Below are 19,098 nucleotides of genomic sequence, written 5' to 3'. Positions count from 1 at the left end.
TTGACACCTTCTAATGAAAATCAGAAATTCTCTTTGCCTTTTCACAAAAGATTGACTCATTTACAGATTGTTTTATCCAAAACACAAACACACAATGAGCTCATCAAGGGCAACATTGGGTCGTTATTTTGTGAAAAGACAGAAAACGTAAACGAATGATGTAGTGGATTAAAACATCAGTCTTTTCTATGAGTGGAAATCCAAATGACCTCTTTTTTTTTGCTTTCATAATTATTAAATGTAAAACTATTTATTTGGGAACTTGTATTTTATGTACTTTTAATTGATTTTGGGGACATGATGTCCAAAGTCCCACAAATGTTAAAATGTGTCTTTCCAAACAAAGTTCCAGGTGGAAAACATTTGCAAAAAGAACAGAAAGTTTTCCTAATGTGGTGACTATTTGTCAAGTGTTAGTTTCAGGGATCTGTATCACTGGGGCTTTAAGGGTTAAAAGGATTTCTCACATTAAATCCTGTATATCATGCACCCTGCATTTAGAATTCAACTCAAGTACATGTGTGACTGAAGGTGCTTGTGATTTGAATGAATTTGTTAAAACCTCCCCTCAAACGAGGATGGTGCTGAGAAACATCATCCTGCAATAAGTAATGAAGATGTTTCTGGGAGCTGAAGTGCCAGCAGGCACATACGCATGTGTAACCCACTTAAGAGATAAATATGTTTGTGAGAATTACATTAGTACAGGGGATTTCTGTCTTCAGCATACAAAACTTACAGTATAATTCTATCCTTGGCAGAGAAGCTAAAGTTTTAGACTTTTGTGCATCAACATCTTCGGCAAAGTAAGGAAACGGCAACTCTCTGCAGATTCATGCAAGAAGCTATTTTCAGTTTAATGAAAGTCAATCTGCTTATTGGATATCTTCTGTTATGGATGAGTGACTCATAGAGAACTATTATGGTCATCACCGTTTAAACACAGTTCACATAATAAGAGATAACAGAGAATCTATACATGCCAGCTGGTTTATTGGCAACACGTAAAAATAGGTTAAAACTCAGCCATAGATGCTCAAAAAGATAAAGAAAGGACAGAGAGGCAAGAGGAAAGCGAATGAGGGAACAGGGGGAGCTGTAAAGAAATCCCACGAGGTTGCATCTCCCTAGCATCTGAGCGTAAAAATAGAAGACAGCCTTATTCCCGGAGCGGGGAGGAGAGATGAAAACAGAGGAGAATCAACTGAAAGAAAGGGGAAAGGAGCAAAGTAAGAGTGAGAATCCTCTTCTGAATCAGGACACCATGTAACAGTGGAGATTGTTCACTTGTGCATTTAGCATATAAGAACTTGGTGAGATCAATCATTTTGCAAAAGAAACAAACATATTTATAGCAGAGTCAAAGCAAAAATGGTGACAAGTCAAAGTAATTTGGAAGTTTATGTGAGAGGTTAATGACTTAAAACATTGAACCAATCCTGGGAAAAGTGGAACAAAACTCATTAACTGTGATCAGAAGTGAAGACACTTCTTGGACATGAATGGACATGAATTTTCAACAATACTGATACCAGAAAAAGTGTAAAATAATAAACAGAGATTGATGAACTAAATGGAGGTAATATTGGATATTAAACTAATATTCAACCACTTTTCTTTACCTAGATGGTTGTTAAGCTTCATTTTTTTATTTTCTGGAAAAAAACATGTCTTCAGGTTTTTTTGGGGTTTTTTTTTTTTTTTTTTTTTTACACAAGAACAGTGTACATGATTATGATGTCAGGACTCTGGAACGATCTTTCAAATTCTTAAAATAACTTGTTTTATGCATTTCACAAAAAGTTTTAAAGTGTGTTTGGCATCATTAGTCAAAACATTCCTTAAAACATCACTTTGCTTGTATATGCTTCATACAGTGTCAAAATCAAATGACATGTAAGTCAACTTAATGGTCAAAATCTAAATTTACCACAGAATAAACTAATAATAATGTTGATAAACTCACTATATTTAGTCCCTTGTTCAATAACTGTAAATAGAATAGTTATTTTTTCAAATTTTAATCAGTCAGACAAATGGTTCCACACTTCACTGTTCTTATTGTCAAAAATGCACCAGACAACACTTTATTAAACATCAATGGAAATGTCTAACAATTATAAGTGAAACAATAAAGAACAAATGGCTCCACAAGAGTCATTCTCTGCTCAATAGTTTAATTTTCGTGTTCAACCTCTGCTGGAGTCTCTCTTATGTATAACTTTTTAAATCTTACATAAGGTTCTAACGCAGTGGTAAGCTGTGTTTGGGGCCGCGCTTGTGCTCTTTTTGTAGAAGTAAATTTGTGATCTGTGTATCGAACCCTTTGGATAAATTTGCACTGACTTCTACTGCAGTGAACTTGGTGGGAGGAATCTTCAGTGACAAACGCTCTGCTGAGCAACAACCAGCCTGCAGCGTATCCTGCACAAAGCGTAGTTCACTCTTCATAAACACAGAGCTTTCATTGCTCACTCTGCTTTCCACTTCTTACCTTGAGTGTTGTTAGGATGAGATGATCAGCTGACCATTATCAAACAAACAACCAATCAAACACAAAGCGTTACTTAAGGTTTACACCCACACCTAAGTATAGTTTTGCAATTAGCAAACTGTATTTTATATTTTTCATATGACATATGTTCAGCAATGAGCACTCCACTCTGTTGAAAGACAAGAGAACATGCATCTCAATATACCATGTAAGTTAAAGTATCACGTAATTTGGAATGGACATTATTAAAATGTTTATCAAAATGAAAGAGCATAATTAATATACAAAATAAAAACACATAGAACACAATTCATCTTCATAATGCATAAACATGAGGTTAGCTACGTGGTCTATGGACATAAACAGACCATCTGTTTATGTCCATAGACCACGTAGCTAAGCATTAACCATGTTTGTGTGACTTTGAGCGGTGCATCAGTCAGAACCAACCTACTTTGACAACTACATGGTCTAGGTAGTTTGTTGATCAGAACAAACATCTGGCTGCAGCGACTCACTTTAGCCGATGCTCCTATATCTTCCGTGTATGCATCTTCCTCCTTCTCGTTATGATGTGTCGTTACTCCTCGTAGTGATGCAGTTAATAAATAAATCAAATTAATTTTTAACTCCGCTTTTGACAATCAGTTTACAAAAAAAATCTCTCAAGTCTGTCAGTAGTATGACCTTATGGTATGTTTTGAAGTACTTTGCTTTGTGCATATGCCTTTAAATGGATTTTTAATGCAGCTTTTTTGAACAGCATCATGAACACTTTTATTAAAATGCAGCTAAAGCACATAATAAACACCACATACTGTTAATATTGCTCTTTCATTTGCATTTGCTTAATAGTTTAGTGGATGAAAGATAGACTGTATCTAATTGCAACAAAGTGCAGATTTTTACCCACAGGAAGCTACAAGTAAACTGCATAAAGTACATTTCCAAGCTTAATAGAGTGAATATGTGAATCATATAGACTGCTTTTATGTTTTCTGATTTTAAAAAAAAAAGCCAGAAGAGAATATGAACCCATGTTCATGTGCTTGGAAAGAAACAAGCAGACAAGAAAAAGCAAGGAGGGAGCACTGAGGAACTGACTAGCAAACCATGCACATGCATGGAGATGGTACATGTGTGTGAATGTCATATTGTTTGCCTGCATGTGTGCTCATGTGCCTGGTTGTGTTTGCTTACAGTATGTCTGCCAAATGAAGGCAGTTTGACAAGTTAATCCAGTCTAAACATCCTAATGGGAACATTCCCGCAGGCTGCCTCTCCTTCTCTGTGGAGGTTATTTTGCATTCTGACTCCCCCCCATCAGTCTTACCGCCTTTCCCAGAGAGACTGGTATACGGTGACACATATACACCTGACATCTGGCTTCCACGGGATGACAACCTATCAGCCGGTATATCATTCCAGATAATGATACCTTAGTACAATAATTTTCACTGTGTGCTTGAAGATAATTAGCCAGTATAAGCTGTCAGTATAACTATGACAGTGATATTATAACTGGGACCATTGTTTATTGGCTAAGCAACCACACAACAACTGAGGAAGGAAATTACCGATATTTCTTAAAGAGAGACAATTAATACATTGAAAACATGTAATGTAATTGAAACACATTAATTGTTGTAATTGAACGTAATTTTAAAAAAATGGAAAAACTTGATAACAACATGAAGCACTCGTTTCATTGCCTCATTCGGGTCTCCTTATGAACCCTTATTGATTACATTGTTGATGTTGTTTACCATTTGTAATATCTAATAGCATTTAATGCAGGAAGCTGCTGGATTACACCTTTTGACCCTGTACTGATAGAGAATTTAAACACCTGGGTGGCATGGTATGGAAAATCTCACAGAGCAGCCATGAATTAGCTATTTGTGGCAACAAGATCAATAATTCCTATTCACAAGTTAGTAAGATGTGGAAATGAGCTGATCAGTCAATGGCCATCAGCTGATAAACAATAGGATACGGAGAAATAAGTAGCAAAGTAGTTATACAAATCCACAATAGACAGAATCGGCTGACAAAACTACCAGATACTTCAAGTTGATACCTTAAATAAAAAGATTATGATGAATTATAGTCGGTCTGATTTCATCTGTTGTAATTGCAGGGTTAAAAGAGATATCTGGTAGTCAATCATAGTTTCATTAACGATGTCAGACACTTAAATCAGCTGCGTAAAATTAGTGATAGATTAATGCTACATTTATGTCAGTGTCATTCATGCAATCCTAACCGCTTTGTCCGATGAAGGGTCGCAGAGAAACTGGAGCCTAACCCAGCAGTCTTTTGGGCGAAGGGCGGGGTACACCCTGGACAGCTCACCAATCCATCGCAGAGCTTCCTTGTTAGTGTGACAAAGTAAATATTTTTGCACTTTATTTTGGAATATTTTGAAAACAATATTTTTTTTAAAAAATACATTGCCATGCTCTATCGGCATTGTTTATTGGAACAATAAATAAATAAAAAAAAGTAATTAAATGAATAAATAAAGAACAGGTCTACATTGGCGTTGTGATTCTTTGTATCATAAAAGGTCCTGCACAAATTTCATTGGAGGCGTTAATGCTTCTCTGGCTGGAAGCATGTGGCTGCAAAATCACCTATTGGTTTTGGCTCTGGTTCTTAGCTCATTTAACCACAAAATTGATTAAAAAAGTTAACAAGAAGACTGACGGGACTTTACATTCCAAAAGTAAAGGCGAACAGGTTTTACATCTGATTGAAATTTGTCTGTAGTGACTTCTAACACCAGAACAAAATTAGACTTTGTAAGTTTCCATCAACAAGCTCAAGTAAACACATTAGACAAAGGACAAGAAAAGGACAAAAGGTCAGTGAAAAAAGTCAGAATGTGCCAGTTTGGCAGCAGCCGGCACCAGTGGGCACCAATGGGCAGCAATGGTCACAAGTCCAGTGGGAGAGTACAGGATTAATATAACGGTCCAGCGCAGGGCTCTGTTCCATACAAACCAGTTTCCAGCTTTCTGTATGTCTGGCTTTAGTGAGTTTGGTGATTGCCAAAGCTTTTTTTGATGGTCTACAAAAGTGTCTGCTTATGTAATTAATGTCATTTAAATTCACTAAATGAATTATTTTAGGTTATCCCTTAAGAGATTATTCTGAGGAAGGGAGCAACACTCACAAATGACAATTTTATGCATGAGCAGAAATGTGTTTGTCAACTGATACGTGATTTGCTGTTGTTTTTGGGTAGATAACAACTTTTATGTCACACTAACATATATATTGAATTTCTGCTATTCATTTGAAGGGGAATTTACACCAACCTGCATTTGACTTTTACTCTAGTAAACATTCAGTCATATTTTATTTACATGTGGTTTTATTAAAGTTAAAGTACTTTTCCAGAGCAATTTCCTCTCACTATTTTCGTCCCTGCTTAAAATGCACAGGTTGCAAAGCAAACAATATGCAGACACTGGACAAGGTGTCGACTTCATCAAGCAGGAGCTGGAAGGACCTGGGAGACCACATGGCTACAAGCAGCTGCATAATAAATGCCTGATGAATGAGATCAATGTAAGAAAGGTGGATATTCTTCAGGCATTTATTATTCATAGGAAGCCTTCTCACTGCATATGAGAGGATAAATTACAGTGTGTGAGCCTGAAAAATTATTGGTCACAGCAGTGACTGACTGTGGTCTGAACCTTTCTCATTAGAAAAGACCAAAGTACAGAACTTTGCAGAAGGCTTCTCGTGTTAGCCATCCCTGATCTCCTCTGTTTAAACTAACAAATCTTAGTTTTAGGCCATACAATACTCAATTATAGCTGGTTTCATGTGCCTTTGCAATATATGCCAGAGAGAGTTCATGAGATAAGAGAAGCCTCACTGCTAAACATCTGAAATAATTTATCTTAGCACTATCTTCTGATCTAGTTTCTCCAGTTACAAGCTATCTTCATAGCATTTAACTGATTTAAATGGGATATATGAATAAAAAAATCACTTTTTCTGCACTCGAGGACATATATTTGGGTGTCTGAAGTGACAGACACTTAACTATAAGACTAAAAGAAACACAACCGTTTCACTCCGATAAGGGCCTCCGTATGTCTGACAATAATTAGTCATTCAAATCACAGGGCCATGTTACATCACACACTAAGGTCATAAGGGTCCAGTGAAATGGTCTTTTCTTTTATTAGAAAAGTCTCTCTAGGTGGCAGACGTAATAAGAGCTGTTTGAATAATCTGTATTACTAATTATTGGAGTTTTAGTGCTTCTTTGATTATAAATTTTTGGGCAAATCTTCAGCAAAAACAGGAAGACAATTTTCACAGCTTCAGATTTTAAAGGGATGTTTGCTAATTTTCATTTGCTCATACTTATTCATGAAAATAAATATGAGCTCAGCAGAAGCCATGATTGGTATATTTAGAGATCCATCCATATAGATCTGCAGACCACCTTTTAAATGTCATCATCCAGTCTGTACTGTCTGTAACATTTTTGCAGACCCCTCACACCCTGCACACAGACTTTGGTAGGCACTTCAGAGCACTGTGTGCCAAAACAGAGAGTTTCTTCCCCCGGGCCATTTCTCTGAACAGTAATGCAATGTGATGCACAGTTGCACATATACAATACCAACCTGTCAGATACTATGTAAACACTATTTTGATTTTGTTTATATTTAAATTCATTCTATTTTTTATGTCTTGTATTTCATTTGTTCTTGTTTTAAATATTTTTTTTAAATAACTTTAATACATTTTATTCTTTTTTATTGAAAGCACACTGATAGCTAGAATTCACCAGAGTAAAACTCTTTGTGTTTAGACTTTAATAAAGTGATGCTGATTATGATATTCAACGAATGAAGGAAACGTAATTTTCAAGCCATCACTGGTTGTTTTCCTGAAAAAAACTTTGAAAGATACAGCTTTAGGTGCACACTGTCAGACTGAGCTTAGAGATGATTGACGCATATGCAGGAATGATGTATTTAAGTTTTCAATTAAGCTAAACATCGCAAATTACATCACAAACACAGATGTAGAGAAAAGGCCTCGTAAGGAAATGACAAGAGGGAAGCTGACCAAACACAGGGATTGAATACGGGAAAACAGGTTTAACACATCAGGATAACAAGGGGAGCACGGCGGATCTGCATACTGGTAGGGGCAGGAGAATCCTGGGAAATGTAGTATGGCGATCAGTAGACCTGTAAGGCTGAGTGAACCAAAGGAGGAGGAGCAGACATGACACACACATGACTTTAAGGGGATAATTTACTGCCAGAGTGGGGCTTTAAGAAAAAGATGAACAACTAATTCTCTATGAGTATTTATTCAAACGTTTTACTGCAAGAATGAAGTGAGGTTCAGCTTAATGAAGCAGAGATGTAGAAGAATCATGATCTAACTTTGACTTATCTTTGCAATATTGATTGTTCTCATCGGTGTTGTGATGTTTAAATAATGTTGGCCAGTTAAATGAATAATTTCAACCATAAGCTTTTTGTCATGATGGTCTATTGTTTTTGTATCTTAGTTCTGGTTTCCTGTTTTAGTTTGTAGTTTTCCTTGTTTAGTTCTCTCTTGTCTAGTTTCCTGTTTTGCTTTCCTGTTCATTGGCTCAGCTGGTTTGATTTTCTGATTCATTTCACCTGTGTCTAGTTACTTCCTCCGTGTATTTATATCCCTTGGTTTGTGTTGTCAGTTGCTGGTCCATTGTGTTAGTCTCGTGTGTGTTCTAAGTTTAGTTTGTGCGTCAATCAATCAATCAATCAATCAATCAATCAATCAATCAATCAATCAATCAATCAATCAGTCAGTCAGTCAGTCAGTCAGTCAGTCCTGATTTCCGGAACCTTCTCAGCAGTCTGCCTCTGTTCCTGCATTTGGGTCCTCGCCACACTTTTCATACCAAATCAAGTGAACTTAGGGTTTTTAGGAAGTAATTACTGTTCAAATTCAATGTGATAAATTGCAGGACTGATCTTCAAATTTCAACACCCTGAAGAAGAGGTGGAGAAGAGACAAGTGGTGTTTCTGGTCCTCAGGACCACCTGTCCTGCATGTTTAACCTACCTTAACATACTGGAATAAAATAAAGGACTGCAAAAAACTTGATGAGGAAGTTCAATAATCTGACTCAGGTGCTTTGGCGGAGGAACGTGTCTAAAACATACAGGGCAAGGGGTCCTGAGGACCAAAACTTAGATACATTGTCTTAAAAGAAGCCGATACAAACAGAATTTATGTCTGGAGATTCTTATGTTTTGTTTTGTTTTTTTAAACTAGTGGGTTAAAATTCCTCTAGGACATTATAAAATTGTGTCAAAATGTGAAAAAAGGGAGTTTCCTTCAGGCTTACAGGCTTGATCTCACGTTACAGTGTCGTGATGTACAGCCTTTGTAATGTTCATGTAGTTGTGAAATTCAATCTGTCAGGTGTGTACAGTATTTGTTTGCAGCCATACATTTTCATCCATCCATCTTTTTCCACTTATCAAAAATGACTAAACAGCAATAATTAAATAAAGATAATCCATTAAAAAAAAAACAGAAGTGATTCAGCACAAATAGCGTTTTCTAATCATTATTAGTTACCGACTGATGGGCATCTATGTTATTCCAAACCATGATGCTGAAAAGTGAGAAAATGTGGATGTATACCCCATTATAATTTATTAATCCACTCTCTTCCCATCCTTCATCTTGACCTTCTTCATCACTTATTCCATCAATATTCCTGTCTTTGAATTATAAGACTTAGGCTGAAGTTCAGGTAATTCATTTTTTTTAATTTAAGCTTAAGACAATGATCCCTTGTGAACTTGTGGCACAGCAGACCTCAGGTCATCTGGATTCTACTAATGAGGATTATGTTCAGCTCAGAGTGGCTCTGTCAGCTTTTCAAGGGTCCAAAGTGTGTCTCAAGGTTTGACTCATTAAGTTGGCTTGAGAGGTTGCGGAAGAAGATACTTAGTTCTCAGGAGGGAAAAATGTGAATCTAGATGTTTATTTATTCATGCAGCTATTAAACACAACACTCACTAAGCACGAATCAAGTATTTTGTAACTACAATATATGCAACGAAGGATTTTAGTTTAATCTTTGTTAACAACTTTAGGCTACAAAGTCAATTCAATGTTAACATATGAAAGGAAAGGAGAATGCAGAAGCAGAAACTTAACAATTTTAAAGAAAAGTTGTTGTCCAACAAGCAAAATCTATGTTTTTGAACAGTGAAAGCTTATCGTAAGGAAATTAGGCGCTGTTTATACTTTAAAGGTGAACACAAAAGAATATTTTGTTTTAATAAACAAGATGGCTGAAGGTGTTTCTTAAACCAATTTATTGTTAAATATGTATTGCTACTCTGATCTGGGGGGAGTTACGGGTAAATAATGCTTATCATGACTGTAACTGAGACAGCAAAGCAAACAGAATATGAAAGCTGCAGTGAAATGTAGAAAAGGTCTACAACTCACCAGCTTGGTGCGTGTTGACAGTAACGTTTGCCAGCGAACGTGCAGCCACTCCCAAACCAGAGACTCCATTCACGGCCTCCACATGGAAGGTGTAGTTGGCCTGCATGGCAAAATCTAGTATCGCAACGGAGCTACCGGTGATGCCAAGTGGCCGAGGGATGAACCGAAGATCTGGCTCACAAGGCTCGCACTGTTTGAAACCACTGTCACCTCCACCACAGCGCTGGCACAGGACGTTGTAAGCGATGTCGTTCCTGCCTCCTGTGTCACTGGGTGGCAACCATTTCAAAAATAGAGCAGTGTCGTTGATGACTGAGACCAGGTTTCTGGGAGCTGATGGAGGCCCTGCAAAGAAGAGGAAAATATGATGCATATAAACTGAGTGGATTAGCATCACCCTCTCAGTAAGACCTGCTTCAGCCTGATATTCCCTCGCAACCTTTAAGGTCTGCCGACCAGAAGCTCATAGTTCTGTTTAAGATCAGGTGGCGCTTTTGCCATGGCAGCACTAAAGTTGTGAAACCCACTGCCTTCAAACATTTAACAGGGTTCATTCTTGTCTTTCTACACTTCAGTTAATGCTTTTTAAGTTTTTTGAGGTTTATTTTGTTTTTAGTCATTTCATCATCTGATATGATTTGTTGGTGTTTTAATATACAGCACTTTGGTCAGCATTGTTGTCTTTAAAGTATTTTATAAAAAAAAAAATAGATTGGATAAACTAAAGAAAAACTGTTATTTTATTTATTTATCCATTTATTTTACGATGCAGGTACTATCCATGTCACCTTGACAGTGATACACAGTTGGCACATGATCATTACCTTCTTGCAAGTTGGCAGCTTCTGAGCATACCTTGAGTTTTTAGCATGTGTGTCTGGCGAGCTATGACAGGTTATGTCTTTTGACATAACTTGTCATATTTTACCCTGACACCATGTATATTTTGTGTCTAATTCCTTTGAAGTCAATGCTCTCTTTTGAAGTTTTAAAATTGTAATGATATTATACAATATTTTACAATGTAATTTGAAGTGTTATGAGCACATCTGTGTGTAGGTGTGCAGGCAGTAAACTCTCAGTATGCTTCCAAGATTTATAAGCCAACATGAAATTTGTTAATTTGTGTAGAATACTGTCAGAAGTCACTGTTAACACTGTAGTTGGGTACTTGGCTTAAATGTCATTTTATAAGTTGAATGAAGAACAATTTGATATTTATTTACTATTGCATTGTATTTAACAGTCCTAATTTTAAGCATGTAGCATTTCACCTCACAGCATGATTAACCAGGAAGAAGCAGGAAAATGTGAAAATATTTCATAGGCTGAAGTGCTAAATCGGGGGTTAAAACAACACCTTTTTTAAGTGTGACTTAATGATGCCTGCAAAGCAAGAAAGTTTCCAGGTAAAATCTAAAACAAAGATAGGGTTTATGCACAAATGAAACTCTGAAGGCAAGCTGATCAAATTTAAGATTAACATTGACAAAATCCAAAAGCAAGGGTTAAACATTTAGTTGCAGACAATATACTGTCATAGGCAAGAAAAAAAGAGCAAATAGAAGAATAACACATTAAGGCTGGACAGACAGAGAAGATGTGGCAAAAAAAACTAAACAAAAAAAAAACAAAAAACTGGCGAGTACACTAAGATTGAGTCAGGACTGATTACAACCAGGTGTGGCAACCAGGAACCGAACTGTGGGATGATCAACTAAACACTACACAAGTGTGAAACAATCCATAGATGTAGACGCAGCAAACATGTGCTGGTATAAAATAAATTTCAAAATAAAAGTAAACATTTAGCATTAATGAGAAAGTGATTTTTAATCATGGAAAACTATAGCCATGACTAGCTGGATGATACCATGGCAGGTATGCACACCCCAAATGTATAAGTGCTTCTATATCATATATCACTTTTTTTAGACTGCTTGAACAGTCATAAAAAGCCACAAAGCTTCATTTGCATAGCACCCTTTTATTTTATACATTGAGTGCATGAATTAATCACACACACACACACACACACACACACACACACACACACCCACACACACACACACACACTGTCATACTGATTAATGCATCAGGACAATTGTGGCATTTAGTATTTTTTTCAAGGGCACTTGGATCCATCATGCAGGTTGAACCAGTGACCTTGCGATTATTAGGTGACATGTTCTTTCTGAGCCTCAGTCAACCCTAAGAGGGAGTCTGACCCCATGTAGGTAGATAATCAGTTAAAAGGAAAATAAGTCATCTAGCAGTGATCCATACATGAGCTGTTTTTTTATTTGATTAAGAAATGACATTCTACTTGGATGACAATGAAATGTTTATAGTTGTGACTAGAAGTATTTGCTCTTGACAATGCCTTGTTATACCTTGTTGTTATAACATGATAATACACTGTCTGCATCCCATGTAGCCAGTCTCTAATGTTTTGTTGGACTACTTCAAGCTTTGATTATGGTATGCATTTGCTGTGGCATGTTTCAATAAGCTTATGTAAGATCACATTTCTTTCCAGTCAGTGTTGCATAATTTTTTTTTTCTTCACTCTTATGACTCATGTTCTCTAAACCATCATTTCACAGTCTGAGCTAGATGAATCCGGGCATCGCCATCTTGAAATATAGTTGTGCCATTGACGAATAGTTTAGCCATTCAGGTAGTCAGCTGACCTCAGCTGTACCTAGACCTAACGTTCTGCAGCAACCCCAGTTTATAGACGGCCCACACAGACTTTGTATGGTCAACAGAAGGTCAACAGGTGATGGAAGCATGTCATCCTCCACCTGCCCATTATTCTGGAGCAGGTTAATTCTGTGTTCATCTGACTAGATGACCTTCTTCCATTGCTCCAGAGTCCAATCCCAAGCAAATTGACGGCTTTTTTTCCCCTTTATTAGCCCCACTGATAAATGGTTTTATTAAATCCACACAGCTATTTAGGCCAAAACCCTTGTGTTTCTTTCACATTGTGTGTGTGGAAATACATGTACTTTCAAAATCAAACATAGACAAGAGTCTATCTGATTTCACCAAAAGTTTAAGTGATTGCCAGTCATGACCATGCACTACTTTTTTTCCCAATCACATTTCTTCCCTGAAGATGAAGAGTCCTCACTATCCTTCCATTTTTTTTTTTTTATAAAGTTCATAGCTTAGTTTGAATAGTTCCAGCAATTCCCTTAGAAGCTTTCTTTGGTTGACGCCAATAATTTGACCCTTTTGAGACTGATTAAAGATGCGCTATGGAGCTTTTGTGTGAGCTCTCTCTAGCCAGTAAAAGACAGGCTTGTCTTGATTCCTGTCTTAAATCTTGCTCTGTCCCTTTTCTTCTTTTCCTCTCACACAAAAATGTCTTCCTGTGTTTATTTGCTGAAGCTGCCATGGAGCATGTTCAAAATGACCAGTGTGTTTATATCTATTGCAAACATGAGACACAATGCTTCAGGCAAAGAGATTTGTGATATGCTGTTTTTCACTGTGTAATGCTGCTGGACTGTGACATCACCGGAAATGCACATTATAGATGTCACAATGCCATCAAATGAGTCTAGAACATGGATAGTTATGGTCGGAAAATCTAATAGAGCAACTTGAAACATCTGACTTCTTTTTTTTTTTTTTCCTTTTGAGTGTTTATATGTGTGTATTTAGCTTACAGGTCACTTTCTTATGATTCAAGGTGATTTACAATGTTGTTTTTCATGTTGCTATAGTTTGCTAGCGCAGTCAAACTGCAGAGGTGAGTTTTACAAAAAATCAGCCATCAACAAAAAACAATAAAAGACGTACAATTTGCTCATGAAATCACGCAGCTTTACAGTTCACTGAGGTCACTTGAAGGTAAAAGGGATTACTGTATTTTTTATTTCCCTTTTTGTATTTGATTATAGATTTTTTTTGGCATATATAAGGACTTCACATGACTAAACTGATAAAAGAACACACGAGAAAAAGGAAGGTATAGTAAAAAAGAACCAAGAATTGCCAGATTAAATAAAAAAATGTTCTATCCAAATAAGTATAAAGTTTAATTTAGAACTCTACTAACTTGTGCATGCCATCGTGGAGGGGTCTTTGATAGCCCTGTAGAAGCTTTTATCGCAGTGGCAGATGGTGGCAGCCTGGTCATGGCTGGAGCTATGCAGAGGACACTTGGAGCATTTCGTGTTCCCGGCAAAGGCCTTGAAGAAGCCAGGCTTACAGGCTGGAGGAAGACAAGAAGGCAGAAAAAAACAAATTACAGAGGGTGCAAATACTTTTGCATCACTACATCTTAGGTCTGTATCTGTAATGCCCTTATTCCAAACACAGATTCACAAAACAGACGTGTTTTTAGAAAAGCATAAAATGGAGGAATTACGAGACTGCAAAGGCCAACCAATAGACTATAAACTTGTGCAACCGTGATCACAGAAGCACAACTGGCAAGCACCAAGATTACTTCTTATCAGCAGGTACTGAATATTACCTTCACTGATGTTCAACAAGCTAAATAATGTTGTAATAATTAGACATAAGCTTGTCAACTAATGTTTGCATAGAAACCATATTAAGTAAGCTAATACTGACATTAAATCTCTGTATATTGTTTTAAGAAAAAAAAAATTCAGGTGTTAAGAAGAGATGCCAATGCAGTTGATTAAAGGTAAATTTATTATATTGAAGTAACCATTGTCAAATGAACAAATTTAAGCAAAATATGTGATAATGTAGTCAAACTATTACAATGTGGCAGACTAATGATAGGACATCTGCAAAATAAAACATTTGAGTCATACTTTCAATAGATATCAGCTATAAAAAATCATAAATAGTAAAGTAAATAGAGAAAAAGAAATTGAAATTGGTCCATAAAACTGATTTACTTTAAACAGCAGGTTTAAGAGACTTTCTATTTGCAGATTTCCTTTGAATAAAGGTTACAAAAGCTTGGTTTTTTTCTGGTATTATTTGGAAGCTATTAGCATACAAATAATGCATGAGGAATAAAATAATTACCGCCTGCTTTCTGCACTCTGTGTATTCTGCTGACTGAGGCATTCTCAATTTTCCATCTTTACACTGGTTCCCTTTCGAATACCCCACAACAATTTCACCTTCCCGTTTCTTTCTTTCCATCAACACAGCCAACTCACCTTTCCTTATCTTTTCAATATTTCACTAACTGTTTTGCTCTGCCTCAGTTTTCACCTTTTCTTGGTTTTCATCTTTCTTCCACTATATTTTCTTTTCCCATCTGCCCTCCTGCTTTTCTATCTGTGTACTTCTCAGAAAGGCTTATCAGAAGATGGCAAAACCATTGCTGATTGCTTCTTTTTTCCAGGCTTACTTCAACGGTAGAGTATAATATTGAAGTTTTCTAATTTTCTGGGAAATGTATTGCACAGTGACTTGTCTTCAAATGCAGAGCATTTTTATGTGTTGGGTAATTATTTCTAAATTATCAACTGAATATGAAAGCAATAAGACAGACAATTCAATAATAGAGCATAAAGGTAATACTCAGTGAAATTAAATCAAGACTTCATGAAAAATGGGTTAGAAGGATATATTTTCAACACAGAATAAGCAATACAAAGTAACTGTGGGGGCTATACACACACACACACACACACACACATGTATATATATATATATATATATATATATATATATATATATATATATATATATATATATATATGTATATATATATACACACATATATATATATATATATATATATATATATATATATATATATATATATATATATATATATATATATATATATATATATATATATATACACATATATATATATATATTTATGTGACATCCACTGACAAGTTTTCTGTACTGTGCTTATTGTCCATCACTGATAAAACCCACAACCACAGAATCCTCAGAGTATTTCTGCAGATGACAGGACTCCGAGTTTACTTGACGTTCGAGGTGCACAAACAGGTGAGATTTAAATCCACTGTGGCGTTCCAGTGTTGCTGACCACCATTTCAGACACACAATATCAAGAACTGGGGTCTATTTGTTCCGTAGTGATAAATCCAGGTGGTCGTAGAAGTGTCCACTGGAATTTTTGGAAGAAAACCACTTGACAAATCAAAGAACATGATCCTTAGTGTTATCTGATTGATGTAGATGAGCGCAGGCCCTCTGAAGCAGGTAGATGATGGTGTCCTCAACCCCAGGCCCATTATGATAAGCAATCTGGAATAGGTGCTTTAAGGTGTTCACTTGCTTATTGAGGTGAGCTAATAACAGTCTCTCAAGTGGTTTCATGATGTGAGGTTAGGGCAGCTGGTTTGCAGTCTCTTGGTTTAGATGGTTGGGATTTTTTTTTAGGCATTGAAACAAGGTGGGATGTTTTCCACAGCACAGGAAATCTTTTCTGACTGAGGCTGGTGTTGAAAAAATGCTGAAGAATCCAACATAGTTGTTCTGAGCAGGTTTTCAGAACCCTGGGGCTGCATCGTCTAGACCTGCAGCCTTATTTTGGTTCAGTTTCTCCAACTGTTTCTTTACCTGGCAGCAGGAGACAGACAGGCTAGAGGAGTAGGAAGAGGAGGTCTCAGTAGACGTGGAGGGAGATGAGGCTGTGTTAATGTCCATGGCTGAGCTGCAGGGTAACAGAGTGGAGGCTTGTGGAGAGTGTGTGGTCTGTTGGGCTGGTGGAACTGAACTTACTGAAGAACATTCAGCTCATTAGCTCTTTCTAGACTTCCATCTGTTTGATAGCCCTTTAACTTGAAGCCTATATCATTCTTGACCACACATCCCTCACATTGTTCAAATAAAGCTGACTTTCAAACTTTTAATTTTCCTTGCACCTCTTCATTTTTGTTGTTTTGGTGCTGCCTTCACTAACTTCCTGTCCCAATCTGTGGAGGCCTTCTTTTTAATGTTTATAAGCTTTTTCAGGTCACTGGTGATCCAGGGTTTGTTATTGGGAAAGCATCTCACTATTCCGGTTGGAACAATGCTGTCCACACCGAGGTTGTTATAATCTGTCACACAGTCAGTCATGGCATTGATTTTATCTCTTTGTGGTTCACAGAGGACATTGCAGTCTGTGGCCTCAAAGCACCCTCTCTGAGCATCTTCAGTTTCATTAAACTAGGTTTTAATCATCTGGTTGCTGCTGAATGATGTGCTTTTATGTGGAGGAAGGAAGAATCAGGTTATAGTCTGATCTTTCTAAAGCAAGCACGGTAGAGGAGCTGTATATATATTTTAATGATAAGTCCAACATCTTATTTTCTCTAGTGGAGGAGCTGACAAATTGTTGAAATGTTGGTAGAGTTGCAGAGTGGGAAAAGTTGTTGAAGTCTCCAGAGATCGCAATGAATGCATTAGGATGCTGTGTTTGTACCCTGCAACGGCTGAGCTGATGACATCAGGGGCTGTGTTTGCAGTGGTACCAGGTATAGCATATACCACTAACAGAAGAACACAGGTAAACTCTCAGGATAAATAATATGGACAAAATCTCATGACTAACAGTTCAATATCAGATTGTCCAGATCTCCTCCTTTACAGTGACAAGCCATGAAACTGCATTCTCTGTATTCCTTTTGAGACCTTGTCAACATTTCAAGCTCGTCCATTTTATTAGTAGACAATTTCATATTACCCATCAGAACAGTTGGAAGAAATGGTTTCAATCGCTTACGTTTTTCCTCTCTGCCCAGAAAATAACAGATACAGTAAAATCATATGACATTTATATTAGCAGTTGGTAAGAAAGAATGCCCACCTACCAACCAGAAGAAAGCCTGTGGATTTGCTAAAAACACATCAAATCTGCTGCAGCTCAGAGAGCAAACTGACCATTTGTGGAACAATAAACTTTGAGATGCACTGCTGCAAACTGGACAAATGCATGACAAATGCTCACAAGACAAATGCTCGCAACACTAAAAGAAGAAGAGACATATGTTCATATTTTGTTTTAAAAGCTATATTTCATGTGGTCTTAGCATCAACATGATTTGTTTAAACTTCTCCTATCTGTGACACGCTACAGGTTAGTCAATGCCTGTACAACCAGAATGCAGATAGTTTTGTCCCAGAGATGAGCATGAATTAACCAGGGAACTCTGTTCTGTTCTGCAGTTTTAAATTACACATGTTAATTTGATTTGTCATGGTCTGGTTACCTTAAGGCTTATCCATCAGGGCAAGACTTTTGACTTAAGGTTTCTTTTAGTTAGGTCTACAGAAATAAGTTCAGCCAGTATCCTGCAGAAGAATGGTCAAGCACACCAGTTCACTAACTCACTCACACATTTTGCATGAACATAATGGCATTCTAAGTGATTTTGAGTTAAGGTGTGTAGGCTTATAAGTCATCTCTTGGCTTTATGTTTTCAGAAGCAGATGGTGCTAGAGTATATTTACCCTGCCTGGTATCTCAGCTTTGATATGCAGATGGGAAGTTCACACAGAATGAGTGATGCTCTGGCTGCAGTGAGCAAGCAACCAGAGTAAACATAGCTCTTAATGGACACAAGAGGAGCACAGGAACTCCACTACATCCAAGAGATGCATTGGTTTCCCAATTTCATATTCTATTTTACCTAAATATAAGATCACAAGTAAGCAAGGCCTGAAGCCATCATTGAGTATTTTTTATTTAAGTAGTACAGTGACACATTCAGGTCAACAATAAAAGAAAGGAAGCAAATAGATAAATAAATAAATACAATAAAAATCTGACCCAGTAAATTATCTTAATTAAGTAGAAAAGAACGGGAGCTAAATCTACCTAATGTAGAACCCAAAACACCTGAACTTTTCATTTACTAAGTGTAATCGTTTATCGGAGGGATATGATTTTGCTCTTCTTAGAGTGTCAGCTCTGATTTAAATAAAATTTGAGAAGACATCTCTATTAGTTTCCCCCACAATTCACTGCCTCTTTTTGAATATGGTGCTGTGACGAAAGGATGAGGAACAAATAGTATCAGCTCTATGATGTTGCTTTATCTAGGTCATGATATAACCAGCCTATCTCTGAGTAATCCTCTTGTGGTTGATGCTGAATGAAAGGAATAGAATAATAAAGCGCTCGATTGAGA

General features: G+C 36.8%; 1 protein-coding gene across 1 annotated transcript in view; it reads right to left on the bottom strand.

Annotated features, from left to right (window-relative positions):
* Positions 1–19,098, bottom strand: part of LOC306759510 (ephrin type-A receptor 6-like) — a gene marked incomplete at both ends in the record, with an annotated part of 67,214 nt that overhangs the window by 13,039 nt on the left and 35,077 nt on the right. The window contains 2 exons of the mRNA XM_079245179.1: positions 9,998–10,342; positions 14,070–14,225. Coding sequence (XP_079101305.1) covers positions 9,998–10,342; positions 14,070–14,225 — 501 coding nt within the window. The remainder of the gene's footprint in view (positions 1–9,997; positions 10,343–14,069; positions 14,226–19,098) is intronic.

Source organism: Telmatherina bonti (genome assembly GCF_933228915.1).
Source record: "Telmatherina bonti genome assembly, chromosome: 1".
Lineage (NCBI taxonomy): Eukaryota > Metazoa > Chordata > Actinopteri > Atheriniformes > Telmatherinidae > Telmatherina > Telmatherina bonti.
This window is presented reverse-complemented; position numbering and strand designations above follow the sequence as displayed.